The sequence below is a fragment of the Oncorhynchus gorbuscha genome, unplaced genomic scaffold (assembly GCF_021184085.1).
Source record: "Oncorhynchus gorbuscha isolate QuinsamMale2020 ecotype Even-year unplaced genomic scaffold, OgorEven_v1.0 Un_scaffold_631, whole genome shotgun sequence".
Lineage (NCBI taxonomy): Eukaryota > Metazoa > Chordata > Actinopteri > Salmoniformes > Salmonidae > Oncorhynchus > Oncorhynchus gorbuscha.
In genome coordinates this window covers 102,726-128,797 of record NW_025745744.1, presented here as the reverse complement: position 1 = coordinate 128,797, position 26,072 = coordinate 102,726, and the positions used below count along the sequence as shown (strand labels likewise).

General features: G+C 45.5%; 1 protein-coding gene across 1 annotated transcript in view; it reads right to left on the bottom strand.

The window, feature by feature from the left end:
- Positions 1 to 26,072, bottom strand: part of LOC124019552 — a 94,671-nt gene that overhangs the window by 41,583 nt on the left and 27,016 nt on the right. Inside the window, exons 14-46 of the mRNA XM_046334916.1 lie at positions 24,708 to 24,851; positions 24,306 to 24,508; positions 22,842 to 22,966; positions 21,080 to 21,198; positions 20,360 to 20,536; positions 20,197 to 20,228; positions 19,877 to 19,974; positions 19,737 to 19,756; positions 19,610 to 19,631; positions 19,443 to 19,470; positions 14,873 to 14,957; positions 14,481 to 14,627; positions 14,061 to 14,272; positions 12,781 to 12,881; positions 12,571 to 12,689; positions 8,717 to 8,893; positions 8,516 to 8,547; positions 8,298 to 8,395; positions 8,166 to 8,188; positions 7,727 to 7,748; positions 7,584 to 7,611; positions 7,391 to 7,475; positions 7,106 to 7,252; positions 6,686 to 6,897; positions 5,407 to 5,507; positions 5,198 to 5,316; positions 1,434 to 1,610; positions 1,233 to 1,264; positions 1,015 to 1,112; positions 883 to 905; positions 409 to 430; positions 263 to 290; positions 70 to 154 (exon numbers count right to left, since the gene is read on the bottom strand). Coding sequence (XP_046190872.1) covers positions 70 to 154; positions 263 to 290; positions 409 to 430; positions 883 to 905; positions 1,015 to 1,112; positions 1,233 to 1,264; positions 1,434 to 1,610; positions 5,198 to 5,316; positions 5,407 to 5,507; positions 6,686 to 6,897; positions 7,106 to 7,252; positions 7,391 to 7,475; positions 7,584 to 7,611; positions 7,727 to 7,748; positions 8,166 to 8,188; positions 8,298 to 8,395; positions 8,516 to 8,547; positions 8,717 to 8,893; positions 12,571 to 12,689; positions 12,781 to 12,881; positions 14,061 to 14,272; positions 14,481 to 14,627; positions 14,873 to 14,957; positions 19,443 to 19,470; positions 19,610 to 19,631; positions 19,737 to 19,756; positions 19,877 to 19,974; positions 20,197 to 20,228; positions 20,360 to 20,536; positions 21,080 to 21,198; positions 22,842 to 22,966; positions 24,306 to 24,508; positions 24,708 to 24,851 — 3,141 coding nt within the window. The remainder of the gene's footprint in view (positions 1 to 69; positions 155 to 262; positions 291 to 408; positions 431 to 882; positions 906 to 1,014; positions 1,113 to 1,232; positions 1,265 to 1,433; positions 1,611 to 5,197; positions 5,317 to 5,406; positions 5,508 to 6,685; positions 6,898 to 7,105; positions 7,253 to 7,390; positions 7,476 to 7,583; positions 7,612 to 7,726; positions 7,749 to 8,165; positions 8,189 to 8,297; positions 8,396 to 8,515; positions 8,548 to 8,716; positions 8,894 to 12,570; positions 12,690 to 12,780; positions 12,882 to 14,060; positions 14,273 to 14,480; positions 14,628 to 14,872; positions 14,958 to 19,442; positions 19,471 to 19,609; positions 19,632 to 19,736; positions 19,757 to 19,876; positions 19,975 to 20,196; positions 20,229 to 20,359; positions 20,537 to 21,079; positions 21,199 to 22,841; positions 22,967 to 24,305; positions 24,509 to 24,707; positions 24,852 to 26,072) is intronic.

Below are 26,072 nucleotides of genomic sequence, written 5' to 3'. Positions count from 1 at the left end.
TGGTGTATCTCTACAGTTTCTCTTTGCATCTCATCCACTAGAATCACGGCTGTAGTGGAAAAATCTCACCGATGCACAGGCATACTCCTCCAGGGTAAAGTTACAGGGCACGTTCGTTGTATTTGATGTCGCCAAATAGCTTTGTAGCGAATCACTGTAGAAGAATCAAATAGAACAAACGGTCATATCACTGATCACCATAAGAGTTTTCTAAACGGATTAAGACCAGGTAGATCTTAGATACAGGTGATACACTTGTTACCTGGCATTTCCTTCACAGACTCTGGTATCTGCAGATGACCAGGAGACAAAGAGACGTACATGTTTAGATTTAGACTCTCATGCGGCAATATATACGATACAGCAGGTATCATCACATCAGTTGTTGCTGTTAGAGAAAACACTTACCGTTCGCTGGTGTTATTGGACACTGAAAGAGACAGAAGATATTATATTACAAAGGTATCAATAATAATAGGCCATTTCATTACAGTAGTCAATTACAGTAGTCAATTACAGTAGTCAATTACAGTAGTTACATAACTTTTTGACAGTGGTCAATTACAGTAGTTACATTACCTCATTACAGCAGTCAATTACAGTAGTTACATTACTTCATTACAGTAGTCAATTACAGTAGTTACATTACCTCATTACAGTAGTCAATTACAGTAGTTACATTACTTCATTACAGTAGTAAATTACATTACAGTATTACATTACCTCATTACAGTAGTCAATTACAGTATTACATTACCTCATTACAGTAGTCAATTACAGTAGTTACATTACTTCATTACAGTAGTCAATTACAGTAGTTACATTACCTCATTACAGTAGTCAATGAAAGATATAATAACAAAAAAAGAGATACATTCTTACCTTCATATTCACTGGCAAGCAATCTGTCAACAAAAGTTAGAAAACGCATTGAAAAATAGTCAGTTGATATCTTGTTTTGAATAATCTTATTCGTGTTAAAATTGTCAACGTGGTTAATGAAGGACGACTGACCTTCTGGAGCGGTCTGCATCAGGTTGTCTATAATGGCCTGAATAACTGGCTCCATCTCCGAAGGTGCAGACGCTAAGGCCTGGTACAGACGCTCAAAGCTGAGACAGACACAGACAAACAGACATGTCAAAGTGTAGTAGTGGCGCTTTGTGGTTTTACAAGGTCATTAAGATAAAAACGACCTCTTCGTCGTTAAGACTTCTGTTGAATCCACTTACATGGTCTTAAAGCTGTCACATGGTAGCATCATCTGAAAAAGGACATCAATATAACATCAATATAACAACAAGAACAATAACATCAATATAACAAGAACAATAACATCAATATAACAACAAGAACAATAACATCAATATAACAACAAGATAAAGTATCAATATCAGTTAGAACTGTTGTTTACTAAATGCACAAAGTGTTACCTCTTCAGAGAGCCTGACGAGGTGGTACAGGAACTCAGGGAGTCTCCTCTCCTTTGGTGACTCGGTCAGGTAGTCAAACACTGTGTTGATGATGACATCTTTCCCTGGAAGCCCAGGAAGAGGCAACACCACCAGCTCTGCTGTCTGCTTTGGAGAGAGAACCTCCAGGGCCGACAACTGGAAGGAGGGGAGACAAGAAGGTTATCAATACTTGATAAGGACAAATATCTACGAATAATCATTGTGGCGTAGTCGGCAGGAAAACGAGACGTACAGGAGAGAAGTCTGTGTTGAGTTTCAACAGGTTCCCGAGGGACACCAGGACTGAAAACCGTCCCAGGTTCTTCTGCAGCCAGGTCACACTGCTGTTAGAGTTGGACACACAGCCAGAGTCTGGAGGGAGGGGGGATTATTAACATACAGACATAAACATCAAAACACAAACATGCGAATGGCCTAAACCTATCCAAACTCGCAGGTCTACGTTGTGTAATGTTTTTATATGTCATCACCAACTATAAAAAAATTAAAATAAATGAAAAAAACATTGTGATATACTTGAAAAACTAACCAATCAACAATTCAAGAACAAACATCCAATCAGCTGATGATTACCTGATGTGGGTCGAGACAGGAAGGGGATGACCAGCTCCTTCAGAACCAGCTGCTGCTGCTCCAGGTTCATGTGATCAAACTGGGCTCCAAACTCCTTCACCCTGAAATTAATATGTGAGTAATGTGTATAAGGACCTAACATTTAGGGGACATAACATTATGAGGACCTAATACCTACATTATGAGGACCTAATACCTACATTATGAGGACCTAATACCTACATTATGAGGACCTAATACCTACATTATGAGGACCTAATACCTACATTATGAGGACCTAATACCTAACCTTGTGAGGACCTGACACACTAAGGTCATAAACCCAAATAGTAACCACTTACACAGCTTGATAAGAGTCACAGCTGAGGTTCTTGGTGCTGAGGCAGTGCAGAAACTCTCCTGATGCAGACGGCAGGAACAGTCTCAGACGCCCAGAGAACCACTTCCTGATGACATCACTGTCTCTCAGCTGATCCTCAGTCAGTCTGTTGACCCTGATCTCTCCAATCACATCCAGCACCTGGGATAGTGCTGGGCCAATCACAGGCTCAGACTGGGGAGGAAGAGATGTGGTTGGTTACTTCAAGGTTTGGCAAACCCTGACCCGATACACCACATACTTGAACTTTAACCTCAAACTAGGCCAACCCTAAATCATTCCTGGCCTTGAACACAATTGTTAAATTTTTATGCTCAATTCAGAAACTCTAGGGCTGAGAAATTGGTCGACATTGGTAAGGACACCCGCAATGTTGGTCGACATTGGTAAGGACACCCGCAATGTTTTCAGAATCAGACGTACCTGGTTGGAGAGAAGTACAAGAGCCTGATCCAGAACTGCAGAAGCTTTGGTGAAGAACAGCTTCCAGGTCTCTTTGGAGTCTGTGTTGTTCTCTGATAGTTTACATTTCAGCAGTGTGACCAGGTTCTCAGCTTTGAGGTCTTTCAGCTGTGGGAAAGATAAGTCCTTTAGCCACAAATACTTCTTCCATACCTCTTCCATTGCACATTGTTTCAACCTTTCAGGGAGTTAGGCAGTCCTAGTCCTTTGGGATGGTTTTTGGCCTTTATTGAAGAGATGGTCAAGTGTAGGAAAGACAGAGGGTGAGTCAAAGGGCTGTGGGACGTATTTGAACTGGGGACTGTAACTGCTCAACCACACATCACTTTCCACTGTAGTTAACATAAACCACCAGTGAATGTTTATTTATTTATTTAATTGTACCTTTATTTAACTAGGCAAGTCAGTTAAGAACAAATTCTTATTTTCAATGACGGCCTCGGAACAGTGGGTTAACTGCCTGTTCAGGGGCAGAAACGACAGATTTGTACCTTGTCAGCTCGGGGGTTTGAACTTGCATCCTTCCGGTTCCTAGTCCAACACTCTAACCACTAGGCTACCCTGCCACCCCAATATAACTCATCCAAATGTTAAATGTAGTGTTTATTTCTGTGACTCGTAAACACAGAAAGCCAAAGGCTATAAGCACAAAGCCAGTGATATATAAGTACAAACATGATTGTCTCAAGCCAGTTCAACCCAGACCTGTGAGCAGGCGTATTGTTTGATGCTGTAGTCACATAGACGTCCCGTCGAGATCCCAGAGTCCAAGAGCTGTTGTAGAGCAGAGCTATAACACGGGTAAGACAGAAGTATCAGTGTCAAACTCACAACCAACTCTCACTATCAGGATCCGTGTGTTTCAATCATTTGGATGGACTAGGTTTGCAGAATTCTGGGAAGTTTCCCAAAACGCCCAACTTTTCAGAAAAACAGTTTGGAAGATTCCAGATCACTTGATTATTTCCTCCTTATTCTTTACATCTTCCAACCAGGAATAAATATATATATATATAATTAAGGGACAGTTACAAGAATGTTGCAACCCTAGTCTGGTCTGAATAATGTCTTACTGTACCTGTCAACTCCGGCACAGACTCTTGTTGCTGAGAGATAAAAAGAAAAACAAGGATACAGAACATTTGATATTGGATTAAATGTGCAGTTCTGGGATAAAGATTGGGGTTTCAGTATCAAGTTGTTGTTTACTAAACTACATTTACCATTGTGTGATGACACTGGACACTAGAAAACAAGAGAGACAAAATAATCATTAAGGAAAGTCTCTGAGAAGAGTCGTACTGTTGTCCACTCCTCCTATGTTCAGTTCAGGGTAATATAAGAAGCATAAAGAACAATGTTCTTTGACAATCTGGAAACATTTTTATGATACATGAACTGACTTGCCTGTTGGTTAACTGGTACCAGAGAACAATCTATTCACATGAAAACAAAATACAAAGAGATTAAATTGAGTAAAATAAAAAAATTAAAATAAAAATCTGGAATCTGATTTGAGAAAAAGACAGTGCTCCTGACTCACCCATTGGTGCAGATTCTGTGAGGTCATAAACACTGGCCCAGACGATTGGCTCCATCTCTTGAGGCAACGCTGACATGGCTTGGTACAGCCTCACAAAACTGTGGAAAACAAAAACAATGTCATTTAAAAGTTTGGTCTCTTTAATCTTTTCACATGAACATAGAGAATATTTATGCAATTTATAGATCCGCATATCATGGATCTTCTAATCAACCTATTGTCTCAAGTTTGACTTACATGGTCTGGTACACCGTGCAGCCGACTGGAGTCTGGGGAGAGGATAGAAGTTAACATCAACATATTGAAGCAAGACTACAATGTTTTTTTTCAGTTAACTCAAAGAGCTTTACAAGGTGTTTACTAATAATATTTGGGGTCATTACCACCACAGACAGCCTGGAGAGGTGGTACAGGAACTCAGGAGTCTCCTCTCCTTTGGTGACTTAGACAGGAAGTCAAACACTGTGTTGATGATGACATCTTTCCCTGGAAGCTCAGGAAGAGGCAACACCACCAGCTCTGCTGTCTGCTTTGGAGAGAGAACCTCCAGGGCCGACAACTGGAAGGAGAGATGGAAAGAGAGATTGTAATGTTCAAAACACCTCCAACATCAAAAACTGACATTTTAACCTGGGTGAACTGATCTGTGAAAACATTACTGATGTACAGACTTAACTAGAATACTTTACAACCCATTTATTGTGTCCTTAATAAAATATATGTATGTATAAACAAAGTGGCGTAGTCGGCAGAAAGTGAGGGTACAGGAGAGAAGTCTGTGTTGAGTTTCAACAGGTCGCTGAGGGACAGCAGGACTGAAAACCGTCCCAGGTTCTTCTGCAGCCAGGTCACACTGCTGTTAGAGTTGGACACACAGCCAGAGTCTGGAGGGAGGAGACCAAATGGTTAAGGTCAGAGATTAAATGAAGTTGAGAACAGTTTGCTGCTTTTACTCTAGTTGCTATCTTCCATACCTGAGGAGTTTTTGGTCAGGAAGGGCTGGATGAAGTATTTGACCACCAACTCTTGTCTCATCTGGTCCATTTGGTCAAATTGATTGCTGAACTCCCTCAGTCTGTGAGAAAGGAAATATAAATCATTGAGCCTCTAGATACGAGGTCCGCGCGGGACCTCTACCGGGAGCATCTTCCTAGAAATGTTGCTCTAGCGTTTGAACGGTTTGAGCAGGACTCGATAGAAGGGAAGAGGACGACTGCGACAGAATCTGCTCAGAATGACTGCAGAAAATGAATTGAAAGCAATGATGACCTTTTCTTCTACACAGAAGATCAGGCACATTTATTGCCTAAAGATTTTCCCTGATGTTTTCCTGACCTTTCCAATACATTTCTGCTGCATTTCCAACACTTTAAACCACACTTCCTTCTGTCTGAAATGTGGCAATACCCCAATTAGACATTTCAACTGTGATATTTAGTGCTTCTGACTGAAATGTGTCATTACCCCAATTAGACATTTCAACTGTGATATTTAGTGCTTCTGACTGAAATTTGGCATTACCCCAATTAGACATTTCAACTGTGATATTTAGTGCTTTCATTGAGGTAATGGCAATAAGGTACACTTCTAATGTTTCATCAAATACAATATTGACATGTGTTTCAGATACCACTAGATGTTCTTAAATAGAGAATGAAAAAGCTTGATGAAAACAAATGATGTTTTCGGGCAGTAAATATCCTTGAGAAAACACTTAGTTTCTAGAGGGTTAACCCTCTGGGTGCGACGGCCTTAATGGTGGGTTAACCCCTGACCCCTGACCCCAACCCATTATTTCTCCCCTTGTGTTTGACCGAGAAATATCCAGGAAATTGTATTGGATTCCTCTCAGTCAGCTGAACGCACCAATATCTGCTACTAATTGCTGGGACAAACAGAGTCCCCTCTCGAGGGGTATTGTCAAGACGACATGGTCAATAAAATATTATTTGATATACCTCTGTCAAATGTTGTATAGCTAAAGAGGACCTAAATTATGAGGACCTAATAATGAGGACCTAATAATGAGGACCTAATAATGAGGACCTAATAATGAGGACCTAAATAATGAGGACCTAAATAATGAGGACCTAAATAATGAGGACCTAATAATGAGGACCTAAATAATGAGGACCTAAATAATGAGGACCTAAATAATGAGGACCTAAATAATGAGGACCTAAATAATGAGGACCTAATAATGAGGACCTAAATTATGAGGACCCAGTGTTACGAGGCGGTTCTAAAACATACATCTGTTGATACGAGTCACAGCTGAGGTTCTTGGTGCTGAGGCAGTGCAGAAACCCTCCTGATGCAGACGGCAGGAACAGTCTCAGACGCCCAGAGAACCACTTCCTGATGACATCACTGTCTCTCAGCTGATCCTCAGTCAGTCTGTTGACCCGGATCTCTCCAATCACATCCAGCGCCTGGGATACTGCTGGACCAATGACAGGTTTGGACTGGGGAGGAAGAGGTCGGTCATTCAATAACAGAACAACAGGGCCACGTTCAGTTGCAAAACACTCTCGAACGTTGCAGATAGAAAACTATGAATAGAACCGCCGTGATTCCTACATAACATATTCCTATGTGAACTTTCCAAAACGTTGCATCATGCTGAATGCACCCCACACATTGAAGGAACATTGATCTACTGTATATTCTCACCATATTAGAGAACATGTCCAGAGCTTGGTCTAAGACAGAGGTCAGTTTGGTGAGGAGAACCTTCCACGTCTCTTTAGAGTGAGAGGAGTTGCCGGGCAGGTTACATCTCAGAAGAGACACCAGGTGTTCTGCAGTGAAGTCTTTCAGCTTCGAGAGAGAAGAAAAGATGATATATGGAGTCAATGAATGAATACATGTAGAGGGTTTTCTCTACCTTGGTGTATCTCTACAGTTTCTCTTTGTCTCTCATCCACTAGAATCACGGCTGTAGTGGAAAAATCTCACCGATGCACAGGCATACTCCTCCAGGGTAAAGTTACAGGGCACGTTCGTGGTATTTGATGTCGCCAAATAGCTTTGTAGCAAATCACTGTAGAAGAATCAAATATAACAAACGGTCATATCACTGATCACCATAAGGGTTTTCTAAACGGATTAAGACCAGGTAGATCTTAGATACAGGTGATACACTTGTTACCTGGCATTTCCTTCACAGACTCTGGTATCTGCAGATGACCAGGAGAAATAGAGACATACATGTTTAGATTTAGACTCTCATGCGGCAATATATACGATACAGCAGGTATCACATCTGTTGTTGCTGTTAGAGAAAACACTTACCGTTCGCTGGTGTTATTGGACACTGAAAGAGACAGAAGATATTATATTACAAAGGTATCAATAATAATAGGCCATTTCATTACAGTAGTCAATTACAGTAGTCAATTACAGTAGTCAATTACAGTAGTTACATAACTTTTTGACAGTGGTCAATTACAGTAGTTACATTACCTCATTACAGCAGTCAATTACAGTAGTTACATTACTTCATTACAGTAGTCAATTACAGTAGTTACATTACCTCATTACAGTAGTCAATTACAGTAGTTACATTACTTCATTACAGTAGTAAATTACATTACAGTATTACATTACCTCATTACAGTAGTCAATTACAGTATTACATTACCTCATTACAGTAGTCAATTACAGTAGTTACATTACCTCATTACAGTAGTCAATGAAAGATATAATAACAAAAAAAGAGATACATTCTTACCTTCATATTCACTGGCAAGCAATCTGTCAACAAAAGTTAGAAAACACATTGAAAAATAGTCAGTTGATATCTTGTTTTGAATAATCTTATTCGTGTTAAAATAGTCAACGTGGTTAATGAAGGACGACTGACCTTCTGGAGCGGTCTGCATCAGGTTGTCTATAATGGCCTGAATAACTGGCTCCATCTCCGGAGGTGCAGACGCTAAGGCCTGGTACAGACGCTCAAAGCTGAGACAGACACAGACAAACAGACATGTCAAAGTGTAGTAGTGGCGCTTTGTGGTTTTACAAGGTCATTAAGATAAAAACGACCTCTTCGTCGTTAAGACTTCTGTTGAATCCACTTACATGGTCTTAAAGCTGTCACATGGTAGCATCATCTGAAAAAGGACATCAATATAACATCAATATAACAACAAGAACAATAACATCAATATAACAAGAACAATAACATCAATATAACAACAAGAACAATAACATCAATATAACAACAAGATAAAGTATCAATATCAGTTAGAACTGTTGTTTACTAAATGCACAAAGTGTTACCTCTTCAGAGAGCCTGACGAGGTGGTACAGGAACTCAGGGAGTCTCCTCTCCTTTGGTGACTCGGTCAGGTAGTCAAACACTGTGTTGATGATGACATCTTTCCCTGGAAGACCAGGAAGAGGCAACACCACCAGCTCTGCTGTCTGTTTTGGAGAGAGAACCTCCAGGGCCGACAACTGGAAGGAGGGGAGACAAGAAGGTTATCAATACTTGATAAGGACAAATATCTACGAATAATCATTGTGGCGTAGTCGGCAGGAAAACGAGGCGTTACAGGAGAGAAGTCTGTGTTGAGATTCAACAGGTTCCCGAGGACACAAGAACTGAGAACGACCCCAGGTTCTTCTGCAGCCAGTCCACACTGCTGTTAGAGTTGAACACACAGCCAGAGTCTGGAGGGAGGGGGGATTATTAACATACAGACATAAACATCAAAACACAAACATGCCAATGGCCTAAACCTATCCAAACTCGCAGGTCTACATTGTGTAATGTTTTTATATGTCATCACCAACTATAAAAAATAAAAATACATTTAAAAAACATTGTGATATACTTGACAAACTAACCAATCAACAATTGAAAAACAAACATCCAATCAGCTGATGATTACCTGATGTGGGTCGAGACAGGAAGGGGACGACCAGCTCCTTCAGAACCAGCTGCTGCTGCTCCAGGTTCATGTGATCAAACTGGCCTCCAAACTCCTTCACCCTGAAAGTAACATGTGAGTAATGTGTATAAGTTATAAGGACCTAACATTTAGGGGACATAACATAATGAGGACCTAATACCTACATTATGAGGACCTAATACCTACATTATGAGGACCTAACACCTACATTATGAGGACCTAATACCTACATTATGAGGACCTAATACCTACATTATGAGGACCTAACACCTACATTATGATGACCTAATACCTACATTATGAGGACCTAATACCTACATTATGAGGACCTAATACCGACATTATGAGGACCTAATACCAACATTATGAGGACCTAACACCTAACTTTGTGAGGACCTGACACACTAAGGTCATAAACCCAAATAGTAACCACTTACACAGCTTGGTAAGAGTCACAGCTGAGGTTCTTGGTGCTGAGGCAGTGCAGAAACCCTCCTGATGCAGATGGCAGAAACGCTCTCAGACGCCCAGAGAACCACTTCCTGATGACATCACTGTCTCTCAGCTGATCCTCAGTCAGTCTGTTGACCCTGATCTCTCCAATCACATCCAGCACCTGGGATAGTGCTGGGCTAATCACAGGCTCAGACTGGGGAGGAAGAGATGTGGTTGGTTACTTCAAGGTTTGGCAAACCCTGACCCGATATATCATATACTTACTTGAACTTTAACCTCAAACTAGGCCAACCCTAAACCATTCCTGGCCTTGAACACAATTGTTAAATTTTATGCTCAATTCGGAAAATATAGGGCTGAGAAATTGGTTAAGTCGACATTGGTAAGGACACCCGCAATGTTTTCAGAATCAGACGTACCTGGTTGGAGAGAAGTACAAGAGCCTGATCCAGAACTGCAGAAGCTTTGGTGAAGAACAGCTTCCAGGTCTCTTTGGAGTCTGTGTTGTTCTCTGATAGTTTACATTTCAGCAGTGTGACCAGGTTCTCAGCTTTGAGGTCTTTCAGCTGTGGGAAAAGAGAAGTATTTTAGCCACTATAACTACTTCCATTGCACATTGTTTCAACCTTTCAGGGAGTGAGACAGTCCTAGTCCTTTGTGATGGTTTTTGGCCTTTATTGAAGAGATGGTCAAGTGTAGGAAAGACAGAGGGTGAGTCAAAGGGCTGTGGGACGGATTTGAACCGGGGGACTGTAACTGCTCGACCACATGTCACTTTCCACTGTAGTTAACATAAACCACCAGTGAATGTTTATTTATTTATTTAATTTTACCTTTATTTAACTAGGCAAGTCAGTTAAGAACAAATTCTTATTTTCAATGACGGCCTCGGAACAGTGGGTTAACTGCCTGTTCAGGGGCAGAACGACAGATTTGTACCTTGTCAGCTCGGGGGTTTGAACTTGCAACCTTCCGGTTCCTAGTCCAACACTCTAACCACTAGGCTACCCTGCCACCGCAATATAACTCATCCAAATGTTAAATGTAGTGTTCATTTCTACGACTCATAAACACAGAAAGCCAAAGGCTATAAGCACAAAGCCAGTGATATATAAGTACAAACATGATTGTCTCAAGCCAGTTCAACCCAGACCTGTGAGCAGGCGTATTGTTTGATGCTGTAGTCACATAGACGTCCCGTCGAGATCCCAGAGTCCAAGAGCTGTTGTAGAGCAGAGCTATAACACGGGTAAGACAGAAGTATCAGTGTCAAACTCACAACCAACTCTCACTATCAGGATCTGTGTGTTTCAATCATTTGGATGGACTAGGTTTGCAGAATTCTGGGAAGTTTCCCAAAACGCCCAACTTTTCAGAAAAACAGTTTGGAAGATTCCAGATAACTTGATTATTTCCTCCTTATTCTTTACATCTTCCAACCAAGAATAAATATATATATATATCATTTTGGGACAGTTACAAGAATGTTGCAACCCTAGTCTGGTCTGAATAATGTCTTACTGTACCTGTCAACTCCGGCACAGACTCTTGTTGCTGAGAGATAAAAAGAAAAACAAGGATACAGAACATTTGATATTGGATTAAATGTGCAGTTCTGGGATAAAGATTGGGGTTCAGTATCAAGTTGTTGTTTACTAAACGACATTTACCATTGTGTGATGACACTGGACACTGGAAAACAAGAGAGATAAAATAATCACTAAGGAAAGTCTCTGATAAGAGTCGTACTGTTGTCCACTCCTCCTATTTTCAGTTCAGGGTAATATAAGAAGCATAAAGAACAATGTTCTTTGACAATCTGGAAACATTTTTATGATACATGAACTGACTTGCCTGTTGGTTAACTGGTACCAGAGAACAATCTATTCACATGAAAACAAAATACAAAGAGATTAAATTGTGTAAAAAAAATAGAATAAAAATGATATCTGGAATCTGATTTGAGAAAAAGACAGTGCTCCTGACTCACCCATTGGTGCAGATTCTGTGAGGTCATAAACACTGGCCCAGACGATTGGCTCCATCTCTTGAGGCAACACTGACATGGCTTGGTACAGCCTCACAAAACTGTGGAAAACAAAAACAATGTCATTTAAAAGATTGGTCTCTTTAATCTTTTCACATGAACATAGAGAATATTTATGCAATTAATAGATCCGCATATCATGGATCTTCTAATCAACCTATTGTCTCAAGTTTGACTTACATGGTCTGGTACACCGTGCAGCCGACTGGAGTCTGGGGAGAGGATAGAAGTTAACATCAACATATTGAATCAATACTACAATGTTTTTTTTCAGTTAACTCAAAGACAGCTTTACAAGGTGTTTACTAATAATATTTGGGGTCATTACCACCACAGACAGCCTGGAGAGGTGGTACAGGAACTCAGGGAGTCTCCTCTCCTTTGGTGACTTAGAAAGGAAGTCAAACACTGTGTTGATGATGACATCTTTCCCTGGAAGACCAGGGAGAGGCAACACCACCAGCTCTGCTGTCTGTTTTGGAGAGAGAACCTCCAGGGCTGACAACTGGAAGGAGAGAGGTGGAAAGAGAGAGATTGTAATGTTCAAAACACCTCCAACATCAAAAACTGACATTTTAACCTGGGTGAACTGATCTGTGAAAACTTTACTGATGTACAGACTTAACTAGAATACTTTACAACCCATTTATTGTGTCCTTAATAAAATATATGTATGTATAAACAAAGTGGCGTAGTCGGCAGAAAGTGAGACGTACAGGAGAGAAGTCTGTGTTGAGTTTCAACAGGTCGCTGAGGGACAGCAGGACTGAAAACCGTCCCAGGTTCTTCTGCAGCCAGGTCACACTGCTGTTAGAGTTGGACACACAGCCAGAGTCTGGAGGGAGGAGACCAAATGGTTAAGGTCAGAGATTAAATGAAGATGAGGAACAGTTTGCTGCTTTTACTCTAGTTGCTATCTTCCATACCTGAGGAGTTTTTGGTCAGGAAGGGCTGGATGAAGTATTTGACCACCAGCTCTTGTCTCATCTGGTCCATTTGGTCAAATTGATTGCTGAACTCCCTCAGTCTGTGAGAAAGGAAATATAAATCATTAAGCCTCTAGATACGTGGTCCGCGCGTGACCTCTACTGGGAGCATCTTCCTAGAAATGTTGCTCTAGCGTTTGAACGGTTTGAGCAGGACTCGATAGAAGGGAAGAGGACGACTGTGACAGAATCTGCTCAGAATGACTGCAGAAAATGAATTGAAAGCAATGATGACCTTTTTCTTCTACACAGAAGATCAGGCACATTTATTGCCTAAAGATTTTCCCTGATGTTTTCCTGACCTTTCCAATACATTTCTGCTGCATTTCCAACACTTTAAACCACACTTCCTTCTGTCTGAAATGTGGCAATACCCCAATTAGACATTTCAACTGTGATATTTAGTGCTTCTGACTGAAATGTGTCATTACCCCAATTAGACATTTCAACTGTGATATTTAGTGCTTCTGACTGAAATTTGGCATTACCCCAATTAGACATTTCAACTGTGATATTTAGTGCTTTCATTGAGGTAATGGCAATAAGGTACACTTCTAATGTTTCATCAAATACAATATTGACATGTGTTTCAGATACCACTAGATGTTCTTAAATAGAGAATGAAAAAGCTTGATGAAAACAAATGATGTTTTCGGGCAGTAAATATCCTTGAGAAAACACTTAGTTTCTAGAGGGTTAACCCTCTGGGTGCGACGGCCTTAATGGTGGGTTAACCCCTGACCCCTGACCCCAACCCATTATTTCTCCCCTTGTGTTTGACCGAGAAATATCCAGGAAATTGTATTGGATTCCTCTCAGTCAGCTGAACGCACCAATATCTGCTACTAATTGCTGGGACAAACAGAGTCCCCTCTCGAGGGGTATTGTCAAGACGACATGGTCAATAAAATATTATTTGATATACCTCTGTCAAATGTTGTATAGCTAAAGAGGACCTAAATTATGAGGACCTAATAATGAGGACCTAATAATGAGGACCTAATAATGAGGACCTAATAATGAGGACCTAAATAATGAGGACCTAAATAATGAGGACCTAAATAATGAGGACCTAATAATGAGGACCTAAATAATGAGGACCTAAATAATGAGGACCTAAATAATGAGGACCTAAATAATGAGGACCTAAATAATGAGGACCTAATAATGAGGACCTAAATTATGAGGACCCAGTGTTACGAGGCGGTTCTAAAACATACATCTGTTGGTAAGAGTCACAGCTGAGGTTCTTGGTGCTGAGGCAGTGCAGAAACCCTCCTGATGCAGACGGCAGGAACAGTCTCAGACGCCCAGAGAACCACTTCCTGATGACATCACTGTCTCTCAGCTGATCCTCAGTCAGTCTGTTGACCCGGATCTCTCCAATCACATCCAGCGCCTGGGATACTGCTGGACCAATGACAGGTTTGGACTGGGGAGGAAGAGGTCGGTCATTCAATAACAGAACAACAGGGCCACGTTCAGTTGCAAAACGCTCTCGAACGTTGCAGATAGAAAACTATGAATAGAACCGCCGTGATTCCTACATAACATATTCCTATGTGAACTTTCCAAAACGTTGCATCATGCTGAATGCACCCCACACATTGAAGGAACATTGATCTACTGTATATTCTCACCATATTAGAGAACATGTCCAGAGCTTGGTCTAAGACAGAGGTCAGTTTGGTGAGGAGAACCTTCCACGTCTCTTTAGAGTGAGAGGAGTTTCCGGGCAGGTTACATCTCAGAAGAGACACCAGGTGTTCTGCAGTGAAGTCTTTCAGCTTCGAGAGAGAAGAAAAGATGATATATGGAGTCAATGAATGAATACATGTAGAGGGTTTTCTCTACCTTGGTATTTCCATGTCTTTGCATCTCATACATTAGAATCACGGCCGTAGTGAAAGAATCTCACCGATACACAGACATACTCCTCACATTATTAATTACTTAACGAACCAGATCAGCACAATGATATCTATTGGTCCAAGAGGAAATATTGGTTTTTACTTTAGAAGCCACTAATTACCTGTGAACAAGCATACTGTTCCAAGCTGAAATTGCATAGAACTTCTGTCATATTCCCCGTGTGCAGGTGGTGTTGTAGTGGATAGCTGTGGAGAATTGAAAAGACTTAGCAGAGGTTTGTACTAGGGTTGAATGGCGGGAACCGCCATGACAGCGATTTACCGCACAAAACCCCTCAATTTTCACGGGATAAATAACTGCGAGAAACCGGTAAACGATAAGAAATGATTTACAGTTTCTGATCAGCATGGCGTGAAATGGAACTGTGACATTATATGAGATGTCTCAGGGTGGGGACAGACGGCACCGTCTCAGGGTGGGGACAGACGGCACCGTCTCAGGGTGGGGACAGACGGCCCCGTCTCAGGCTGGGGACAGACGGCCCGTCTCAGGGTGGGGACAGACGGCCCTCCCAGACGGCCCGTCTCAGGGTGGGGACAGACGGCCCCGTCTCAGGGTGGGGACAGACGGCCCCGTCTCAGGGTGGGGACAGACGGCCCGTCTCAGGGTGGGGACAGACGGCCCCGTCTCAGGGTGGGGACAGACGGCCCGTCTCAGGGTGGGGACCCCAGTCTCAGGGTGGGGACAGACGGCCCGTCTCAGGGTGGGGACAGACGGCCCAGTCTCAGGGTGGGGACAGACGGCCCAGTCTCAGGGTGGGGACAGACGGCCCCGTCTCAGGGTGGGGACAGACGGCCCAGTCTCAGGGTGGGGACAGACGGCCCCGTCTCAGGGTGGGGACAGACGGCCCGTCTCAGGGTGGGGACAGACGGCCCAGTCTCAGGGTGGGGACAGACGGCCCCGTCTCAGGGTGGGGACAGACGGCCCCGTCTCAGGGTGGGGACAGACGGCCCCGTCTCAGGGTGGGGACAGACGGCCCCGTCTCAGGGTGGGGACAGACGGCCCCGTCTCAGGGTGGGGACAGACGGCCCCGTCTCAGGGTGGGGACAGACGAGGGTGGGGACAGACGGCCCCGTCTCAGGGCCCCGTCTCAGGGGGACAGACGGCCCCGTCTCAGGGTGGGGACAGGGCCCGTCTCACAGACGGCCCCGTCTCAGGGTGGGGACAGCGGCCCCGTCTCAGGGTGGGGACAGACGGCCCCGTCTCAGGGTGGGGACAGACGGCCCCGTCTCAGGGTGGGGACAGACGGCCCCGTCTCAGGGTGGGGACAGACGGCCCGTCTCAGGGTGGGGACAGACCCCGTCTCAGGGTGGGGACAGACGGCCCCGTCTCAGGGTGGGGTGGGGGACAGACGGCCCGTCTCAGGGTGGGGACAGACGGCCCGTCTCAGGGTGGGGACAGACGGCCCGTCTCAGGGTGGGGACAGGGACGGCCCCGTCTCAGGGTGGGGACAGACGGCCCCGTCTCAGGGTGGGGACAGACGGCCCCGTCTCAGGGTGGGGACAGACGGCCCCGTCTCAGGGTGGGGACAGACGGCCCCGTCTCAGGGTGGGTGGGGACAGACGGCCCCGTCTCAGGGTGGGGACAGACGGCCCCGTCTCAGGGTGGGGACAGACGGCCCCGTCTCAGGGTGGGGACAGACGGCCCCGTCTCAGGGTGGGGACAGACGGCCCCGTCTCAGGGTGGGGACAGACGGCCCCGTCTCAGGGTGGGGACAGACGGCCCCGTCTCAGGGTGGGGACAGACGGCCCCGTCTCAGGGTGGGGACAGACGGCCCCGTCTCAGACAGACGGCCCCGTCTCAGGGTGGGGACAGACGGCCCCGTCTCAGGGTGGGGACAGACGGCCCCGTCTCAGGGTGGGGACAGACGGCCCCGTCTCAGGGTGGGGACAGACGGCCCCGTCTCAGGGTGGGGACAGACGGCCCCGTCTCAGGGTGGGGACAGACGGCCCGTCTCAGGGTGGGGACAGACGCCCCGTCTCAGGGTGGGGACAGACGGCCCGTCTCAGGGTGGGGACAGACGGCCCGTCTCAGGGTGGGGACCCGTCTCAGGGTGGGGACCGGCCCGTCTCAGGGTGGGGACAGGACCCGTCTCAGGGTGGGGACAGACGGCCCGTCTCAGGGTGGGGACAGACGGCCCCGTCTCAGGGTGGGGACAGACGGCCCCGTCTCAGGGTGGGGACAGACGGCCCCGTCTCAGGGTGGGGACAGACGGCCCGTCTCAGGGTGGGGACAGGCCCCGTCTCAGGGTGGGGACAGACGGCCCGTCTCAGGGTGGGGACAGACGGCCCCGTCTCAGGGTGGGGACAGGACCCCGTCTCAGACGGCAGACGGCCCGTCTCAGGGTGGGGACAGACGGCCCCGTCTCAGGGTGGGGACAGACGGCCCCGTCTCAGGGTGGGGACAGACGGCCCCGTCTCAGGGTGGGGACAGACGGCCCCGTCTCAGGGTGGGGACAGACGGCCCCGTCTCAGGGTGGGGACAGACCCCCGTCTCAGGGTGGGACAGCGGCCCGTCTCAGGGTGGGGACAGACGGCCCCGTCTCAGGGTGGGGACAGACGGCCCCGTCTCAGGGTGGGGACAGACGGCCCCGTCTCAGGGTGGGGACAGACGGCCCCGTCTCAGGGTGGGGACAGACGGCCCCGTCTCAGGGTGGGGACAGACGGCCCCGTCTCAGGGTGGGGACAGACGGCCCCGTCTCAGGGTGGGGACAGACGGCCCCGTCTCAGGGTGGGGACAGACGGCCCCGTCTCAGGGTGGGGACAGACGGCCCCGTCTCAGGGTGGGACGGCCCCGTCTCAGGGCCCGGCCCCGTCTCAGGGTGGGGACAGACGGCCCCGTCTCAGGGTGGGGACAGACGGCCCCGTCTCAGGGTGGGGACAGACGGCCCCGTCTCAGGGTGGGGACAGACGGCCCCGTCTCAGGGTGGGGACAGACGGCCCGTCTCAGGGTGGGGACAGACGGCCCCAGTCTCAGGGTGGGGACAGACGGTGGGGACAGACGGCCCCGTCTCAGGGTGGGGACAGACGGCCCCAGTCTCCAGGGGTGGGGACAGACGGCCCCGTCTCAGGGTGGGGACAGACGGCCCCGTCTCAGGGTGGGGACAGACGGCCCCGTCTCAGGGTGGGGACAGACGGCCCCGTCTCAGGGTGGGACAGACGGCCCCGTCTCAGGGTGGGGACAGACGGCCCCGTCTCAGGGTGGGGACAGACGGCCCCGTCTCAGGGTGGGGACAGACGGCCCCGTCTCAGGGTGGGGACAGACCCCGTCTCAGGGTGGGGACAGACCCCGTCTCAGGGTGGGGACAGACGGCCCCGTCTCAGGGTGGGGACAGACGGCCCCGTCTCAGGGTGGGGACAGACGGCCCCGTCTCAGGGTGGGGACAGACGGCCCCGTCTCAGGGTGACAGGGCCCCGTCTCAGGGTGGGGACGGCCCGTCTCAGGGTGGGGACAGACGGCCCCGTCTCAGGGTGGGGACAGACGGCCCCGTCTCAGGGTGGGGACAGACGGCCCCGTCTCAGGGTGGGGACAGACGGCCCCGTCTCAGGGTGGGGACAGACGGCCCCGTCTCAGGGTGGGGACAGACGGCCCCGTCTCAGGGTGGGGACAGACGGCCCCGTCTCAGGGTGGGGACAGACGGCCCCGTCTCAGGGTGGGGACAGGGACTCAGGGTGGGGACAGACGGCCCCGTCTCAGGGGGACAGACGGCCCCGTCTCAGGGGGACAGACGGCCCCGTCTCAGGGTGGGGACAGACGGCCCCGTCTCAGGGTGGGGACAGACGGCCCCGTCTCAGGGTGGGGACAGACGGCCCCGTCTCAGGGTGGGGACAGACGGCCCCGTCTCAGGGTGGGGACAGACGGCCCGTCTCAGGGTGGGGACAGACGGCCCCGTCTCAGGGTGGGGACAGACGGCCCCGTCTCAGGGTGGGGACAGACGGCCCCGTCTCAGGGTGGGGACAGACGGCCCCGTCTCAGGGTGGGGACAGACGGCCCCGTCTCAGGGTGGGGACAGACGGCCCCGTCTCAGGGTGGGGACAGACGGCCCCGTCTCAGGGTGGGGACAGACGGCCCCGTCTCAGGGTGGGGACAGACGGCCCCGTCTCAGGGTGGGGACAGACGGCCCCGTCTCAGGGTGGGGACAGACGGCCCGTCTCAGGGTGGGGACAGACGGCCCCGTCTCAGGGTGGGGACAGACGGCCCCGTATTTAATATATATCAGGCTCAGGTAGCATCAAGTTTACATTTTCATTCTGATCAAAGTTCTAATAATAATCCAGACAGACGCTTTATAATGCTTCTGAATGACACTTCCGGTTTTGGCAGGAAATACCGGGTCCCCCGGGAGAAAAGTGATTTAGGAACGTTTGTAAAATACCGGAAAATATTAAACCCTAGTATGTACAGTAGCAGACTAGCTATAATGTTAGCTGAGCATTAGCACACCTAGCATTAGCACGTTAGCACTAGAACAGCAGAACCTAGCATTAGCACGTTAGCACTAGAACAGCAGCACCTAGCATTAGCACGTTAGCACTAGAACAACAGCACCTAGCATTAGCACGTTAGCACTAGCATAACACCAATCATTAGCACGTTAGCACTAGCATAACACCAATCATTAGCACTAGAACAACAGGACCTAGCATAAATGTAATGTGATGTATCCATACCTGTTGACTCCAGCACAGACTCTGGTATCTGTAGATGGTCACAGATGAAAGAGATTAGTATGTTTCTTGTCATTTATTTGTTTCAGACCAATGCACAGTACATCTGCATCTTATTACCCGATAGCACTGTTAAATACAGATATGTAAATATATGCAAATAAACTTACAATTAAATGGTGTTGATGGGCACTGAAAATTAAACAGTTATTTAAATTACAATTGTGATCTTTTGAAAGTACAACATGAATCTTTTCCTGAAGTATTTAAATGTATTCAATATATTTTTCTGCCTACCTGTTCATCCAATCCACAACCTGACCAAACAAACAAACACATGTGGTAAACAACAGGGCATGATGGGAAATATTTGTGAGGATTTATTTAGACCATCAACAACATGAAGGCTTGATGAAAAGATTCTAAGTGCGACTGACCTTCTGGAGCGGTCTGCATCAGGTTGTCTATGTTGGCCCAGACGACTGGCTCCATCTCTGGAGATGCAGACGATACGGCCTGGTACAGACGCTCAAAGCTGAGACAGACACAATGGAGACGTCAATAACATAATTAACCACTGCATTTCACAGAACAGAGGTTCCAACATACGGCCTGGTACAGACGCTCAAAGCTGAGACAGACACAATGGAGACGTCAATAACATAATTAACCACTGCATTTCACAGAACAGAGGTTCCGACATTGCTTTGTGTTTCAAAGAGGCAGAGCTTCAGTTCTCCCATGTAGTCTAACTTACATGATTTTGTACGATTTGCAGGGCATCGTTGTCTGAAACAAAACATTATGAAAGAGTTTAATTATAATGGTGAAAAAGGTGTTTTCAGGTTGTCGTATCCTGCCTCAAAATGTTGGGTCGCATTGTTAGGCTAGCTCATTGTTGACCAGTAGAGCTGTGTTACCTCCGCAGACAGCCTTATGAGGTGGTACAGGAAGTCAGGGAGTTTCCTCTCCTTTGGTGACTCGGTCAGGAAGTCAAACACTGTGTTGATGATGACATCTTTCCCTGGAAGACCAGGAAGAGGCAACACCACCAGCTCTGCTGTCTGCTTTGGAGAGAGAACCTCCAGGGCTGACAACTGGAAGAGAGGAAACAAGAGGGTTATTAAACATTAGATTCAGTTCCTCTATCAAATGTTAGAAACATATCAATTGCTGATATGATGACTCAATATAATCACTGAATACATATATCCAAATATCTATGTACTGTATAATCATGGACCGCATAGTGAAGGAAAAGCAGCCAACAAGTGCTCAGCCTATGTGGGAACTCCTTCAAGACGGTTGGAAAAGCATTCCAGGTGAAGCTGGTTGAGAGAATGCCGAGAGTGTGCAAAGCTCTCATCAAGGCAAAGTGTGGCTATTTGAAGAATCTCAAATATAAAATATGTTTGGATTTGTTTAACACTTTTTATGGTTACTACATGATTCCATATGTGTTATTTAATAGTTTGGATTTCTTCACTATTATTCTACAATGTAGAAAATGGCTTAAAAAAATTAAGAAAAACCCTTGAATGAGTAGGTGTGTCCAAACTTTTGACCGGTCGTGTAATATACAGTATAAACATAGTGGTGCAGTCAGCAGACATTGAAACGTACATGACTCTCATACTTACAGCAGAGAAATGAGCATTTAGATCATAGAAATCCCTCAGAGGAGCGAATGCAGAGAATCCACCAAAGTTCTTGATCAGCCAGTCTGCACTGCTACTGGCTGAAGAGATGCACTGTGGGTCTGAGGATGGAAGCAGTGAAGGGATCCTATCAGTATATCAGAGGCCATTTTCGGGTTATAATGATTTATGTTTCTTTTAATAGTAATAATCCATATGCAGTGGGACTGCTGACTGCTGAAGATCACATGACAAAGAGTCTGACGTTTGCCACCATAGAGTTGTACAGAGATCGTAACGTTGTATCGGTGAGTACACGGGCAGCGTGTACTCATTAAGGCCATCTCCATTTTGAAGTAGTCTATTTTTTATTCCATTACTTCTATGTGTTGATAAACAAACTGAAAGGGTTTATACTTTTATTTTTTTAATCTAAACCTTATTTGACCAGGTAAAGTTGACTAAGAACACATTCAGATTTACAGCAACAACCTGGGGAATTGTTACAGGGGAGAAGAAGGGGGATGAATGAACCAATTGGAAGCTGGGGATGATTAGGTGGCCGTGATGGTATGAGGGCCAGATTGGGAATTTATCCAGGACACCGGGGTTAATACCCCTACTCTTACAATAATTGCCATGGGATATTTTAGTGGCCACAGAGAGTCAGAACACCCAGTTAACATCCCATCTGAAAGACGGCTCCCTACACAGGGCAATGTCCCCAAACACTGCCCTGGGGCATTGGGATATTTCTTTAGACCAGAGGAAAGATTGGCTCCTACTGGCCCTCCAACACCACATCCAGCAGCATCTGGTCTCCCATTCAGGGACAGACCAGGACCGACCCTGCTTAGTTTCAGTGGCCAAGCCAGCAGCACCTGGTCTCCCATTCAGGGACAGACCAGGACCGACCCTGCTTAGTTTCAGTGGCCAAGCCAGCAGCACCTGGTCTCCCATTCAGGGACAGACCAGGACCGACCCTGCTTAGTTTCAGTGGCCAAGCCAGCAGCACCTGGTCTCCCATTCAGAGACAGACCAGGACCGACCCTGCTTAGTTTCAGTGGCCAAGCCAGCAGCACCTGGTCTCCCATTCAGAGACAGACCAGGACCGACCCTGCTTAGTTTCAGTGGCCAAGCCAGCAGCACCTGGTCTCCCATTCAGAGACAGACCAGGACCGACCCTGCTTAGTTTCAGTGGCCAAGCCAGCAGCACCTGGTCTCCCATTCAGGGACAGACCAGGACCGACCCTGCTTAGTTTCAGTGGCTAAGCCAGCAGTGGGATGCAGGGTGTGTTGTTTAAACATGTATAAAGTCAAGGTTGGTCATTTATTGGCCACTTGCAGTTGTGGAATGCCTTATGTGATCCTTCCTTAACCTATAGGATGTCCCGCCCAGTTGACTACTTCAAAATGGTGAAAGTCATCAACGTTGCTGCCCATGCTACAACTGTATTTTGGGAAATAGAGTCCTCTATACAACTCTATGCTTGCCACATGTAACTGGAAGTGATATGTCCCAACTTATATTTAAGCAATAAGGCATGTGGGTGTTGTGGTATATGGCCAATATACCACGGCTAAGGGCTGTTCTTAGGAACAGCACTTTGCGGAGTACAGCCATTAGCCGTGGTATATTAGCCATATACCACAACCACTCCCCGAGGTACTTTATTGCTATTATAAACTGGTTACCAACATAAATAAAGCAGTACAAATACATGGGTTTTTTTGGCCTGGAGAACTGATCAATCAGAACTCTGACCTGAGGAGTTGTGATTCAACAGGAAGGGCAACAGGAACTGTTTGTAGATCACATGACCCTGCATTTCATACATCTGCTCGTCCTCCTGGTCCATCAGCTTCATTTGTTCACTCAGCTCCTCCACACTGTGGAACCATAGATATAGTATTAGTAGTGTTACTCACAGGGCTTGGATGTTTTAGTATTAGGTTAGGTTTAGTGTTACTCACAGGGCTTGGTAGATGTGTTAATGTTAGGTTAGGTTAGGTTTAATGTTACTCACAGGGCTTGGTAGATGTGTTAATGTTAGGTTAGGTTAGGTTTAGTGTTACTCACAGGGATTGGTAGATGTATTAGTGTTAGGTTAGGTTTAGTGTTACTCACAGGGCTTGGTAGATGTATTAGTGTTAGGTTAGGTTTAGTGTTACTCACAGGGCTTGGTAGATGTATTAATGTTAGGTTAGGTTAGGTTTAGTGTTGATACTCACAGGGCTTGGTAGATGTATTAGTGTTAGGTTAGGTTAGGTTTAGTGTTGATACTCACAGGGCTTGGTAGATGTTTTAGTATTAGGTTAGGTTTAGTGTTACTCACAGGGCTTGGTAGATGTATTAATGTTAGGTTAGGTTTAGTGTTACTCACAGGGCTTGGTAGATGTATTAATGTTAGGTTAGGTTTAGTGTTACTCACAGGGCTTGGTAGATGTATTAGTGTTAGGTTAGGTTTAGTGTTGATACTCACAGGGCTTGGTAGATGTTTTAGTATTAGGTTAGGTTAGGTTTAGTGTTACTCACAGGGCTTGGTAGATGTATTAGTGTTAGGTTAGGTTTAGTGTTACTCACAGGGCTTGGAAGATGCTTTAGTGTTGAGTTAGGTTAGGTTTAGTTAGATACTCACAGGGCTTGGTAGATGTATTAGTGTTAGGTTAGGTTTAGTGTTACTCACAGGGCTTGGTAGATGTTTAATGTTAGGTTAGGTTTAGTGTTACTCACAGGGCTTGGTAGATGTATTTGTGTTAGGTTAGGTTTAGTGTTACTCACAGTGCTTGGAAGATGCTTTAGTGTTGAGTTAGGTTAGGTTTAGTGTTGATACTAACAGGGCTTGGTAGATGTATTAGTGTTAGGTTAGGTTTAGTGTTACTCACAGGGCTTGGTAGATGTATTAGTGTTAGGTTAGGTTTAGTGTTACTCACAGGGCTTGGTAGATGTATTAGTGTTAGGTTAGGTTTAGTGTTACTCACAGGGCTTGGTAGATGTATTAGTGTTAGGTTAGGTTTAGTGTTACTCACAGGGCTTGGAAGATGTTTAGTGTTAGGTTAGATTTAGTTAGATACTCACAGGGCTTGGTAGATGTATTTGTGTTAGGTTAGGTTTAGTGTTACTCACAGGGCTTGGAAGATGCTTTAGTGTTGAGTTAGGTTAGGTTTAGTTGATACTCACAGGGCTTGGTAGATGTATTAATGTTAGGTTAGGTTTAGTGTTACTCACAGGGCTTGGTAGACGGGGCAGGTGAAGTTCTTGGTGCTGAGGCAGGAGAGAAGGCCGGGGGGGACGGAGGGAAGCAGGGGCTTCAGTTTGATCTGGAACCAGAGCCTGATGAAGTCTGGGTCGTTGAGATTCTCCAGGGTCAGAGCCGGGGAGTCTGCCTGGCCAAACACCTCCTGGAAGTGGTGTGCCACCTCACTGAAGTTCTGTATGGGGAATATAAAATATTAAACATGGTCTAATTCATTTTGTGAGATCAGCAGCATAACTCTACAGTGTACATATTATGGTAAATGACCATTCGAGTTATAATTCATTCCACACTTAACATTCTGCGCAAATTTTTAAGCCCTCAAATATGTTCTAATGTCTAAATACGTCCCCTAATGATTGGTTGAGGCTTACCGCGGTGGAGAACTTCTGGACCAATGAGTTGAGCCGCCCGGTCAGCTCCACGACCAGACGCATAACAGTCTCCTCCGACAACGTCAAGTTGCTACGGGCAACACAGTGCAGGACGCGCGCCACTTTCTCCACAGCATTGGTCAACTAGAGCAAGAGAGGGGAGAGATGGAAAGTTTGTATTATTCTCATAATTATTATTTGTTTTAATTTCTGTTAATATTATTTGCGCTATTAACGTTATCCTTATTATTCCATTATTCATGTCTTATTTGACCATCGTTGATAGATTAGATAGATGATTAGATGAGTTTATTAGTCACATAGACAGGGTAGCAGATGTAATCGCAGGGTACAGTGTTAATTCTTATACTCCGAGCTCCAACAGTGCAGGTCAAAACATGTTTCACTTTGTTTTTTTTTCCTTTTCCACGTCAACAAAGTATGTTGAATTGAAAATGTTTTAATTTAATTGAAAGAGATCACGCGAGATCGAGATGTTGAGAGGTTGTCACGACATGTAGTCACCAGTAGGTGTCTCTGTACTCCTCTAATTCTACCTATATCAGTCAGAGGCCAACTATTATTGAAGCGAGAGAATCCTCGGTATCAAACATACTAATATAATATACATAATATAACAGCTATCGCCATAGCGATTTTGGCCGTGTTACAGCATGATTTTTATTTATTTCTTTTTATTTAACTCGGCAAGTCAGTTAAGAAAAAAATCTTGTTTACAATGATAACATTGCAGACGCACGCCAGATCTCACAACACCTGTATCAGCTAACCCCATCATATGATATAGTGATGTGATGCCCAACTGCTTTGTCGATTTGTCCGGGGTAGGCCCTCATTGTAAATAAGAATTTGTTCTTAACTGATTTGCCTAGTTAAATTAAGGTTAAATTTAAAAAAAAATCTCTATATATTTTTTAAAAGATGCAATGCAACACCTGTAATGTAACTGACATGATATATAGATGACATGATATATAGATGACATGTTATATAGATGACATGTTATAGATGTCATGTTATATAGATGTCATGATGATAGATGATGACATGTTATATAGATGACATGTTATATAGATGTCAGATGATGATATATAGATGACATGATATATAGATGACATAGATATATAGATGACATGATATATAGATGACATGATATAGATGTCATGATGATGTCAGATGATGACATGATATATAGATGACATGATATATAGATGTCATGATATATAGATATATAGATGATGATGATGATATATAGATGATGACATGATATATAGATGTCATGATATATAGATGTCATGATATATAGATGACATGATATATAGATGTCATGATATATAGATATAT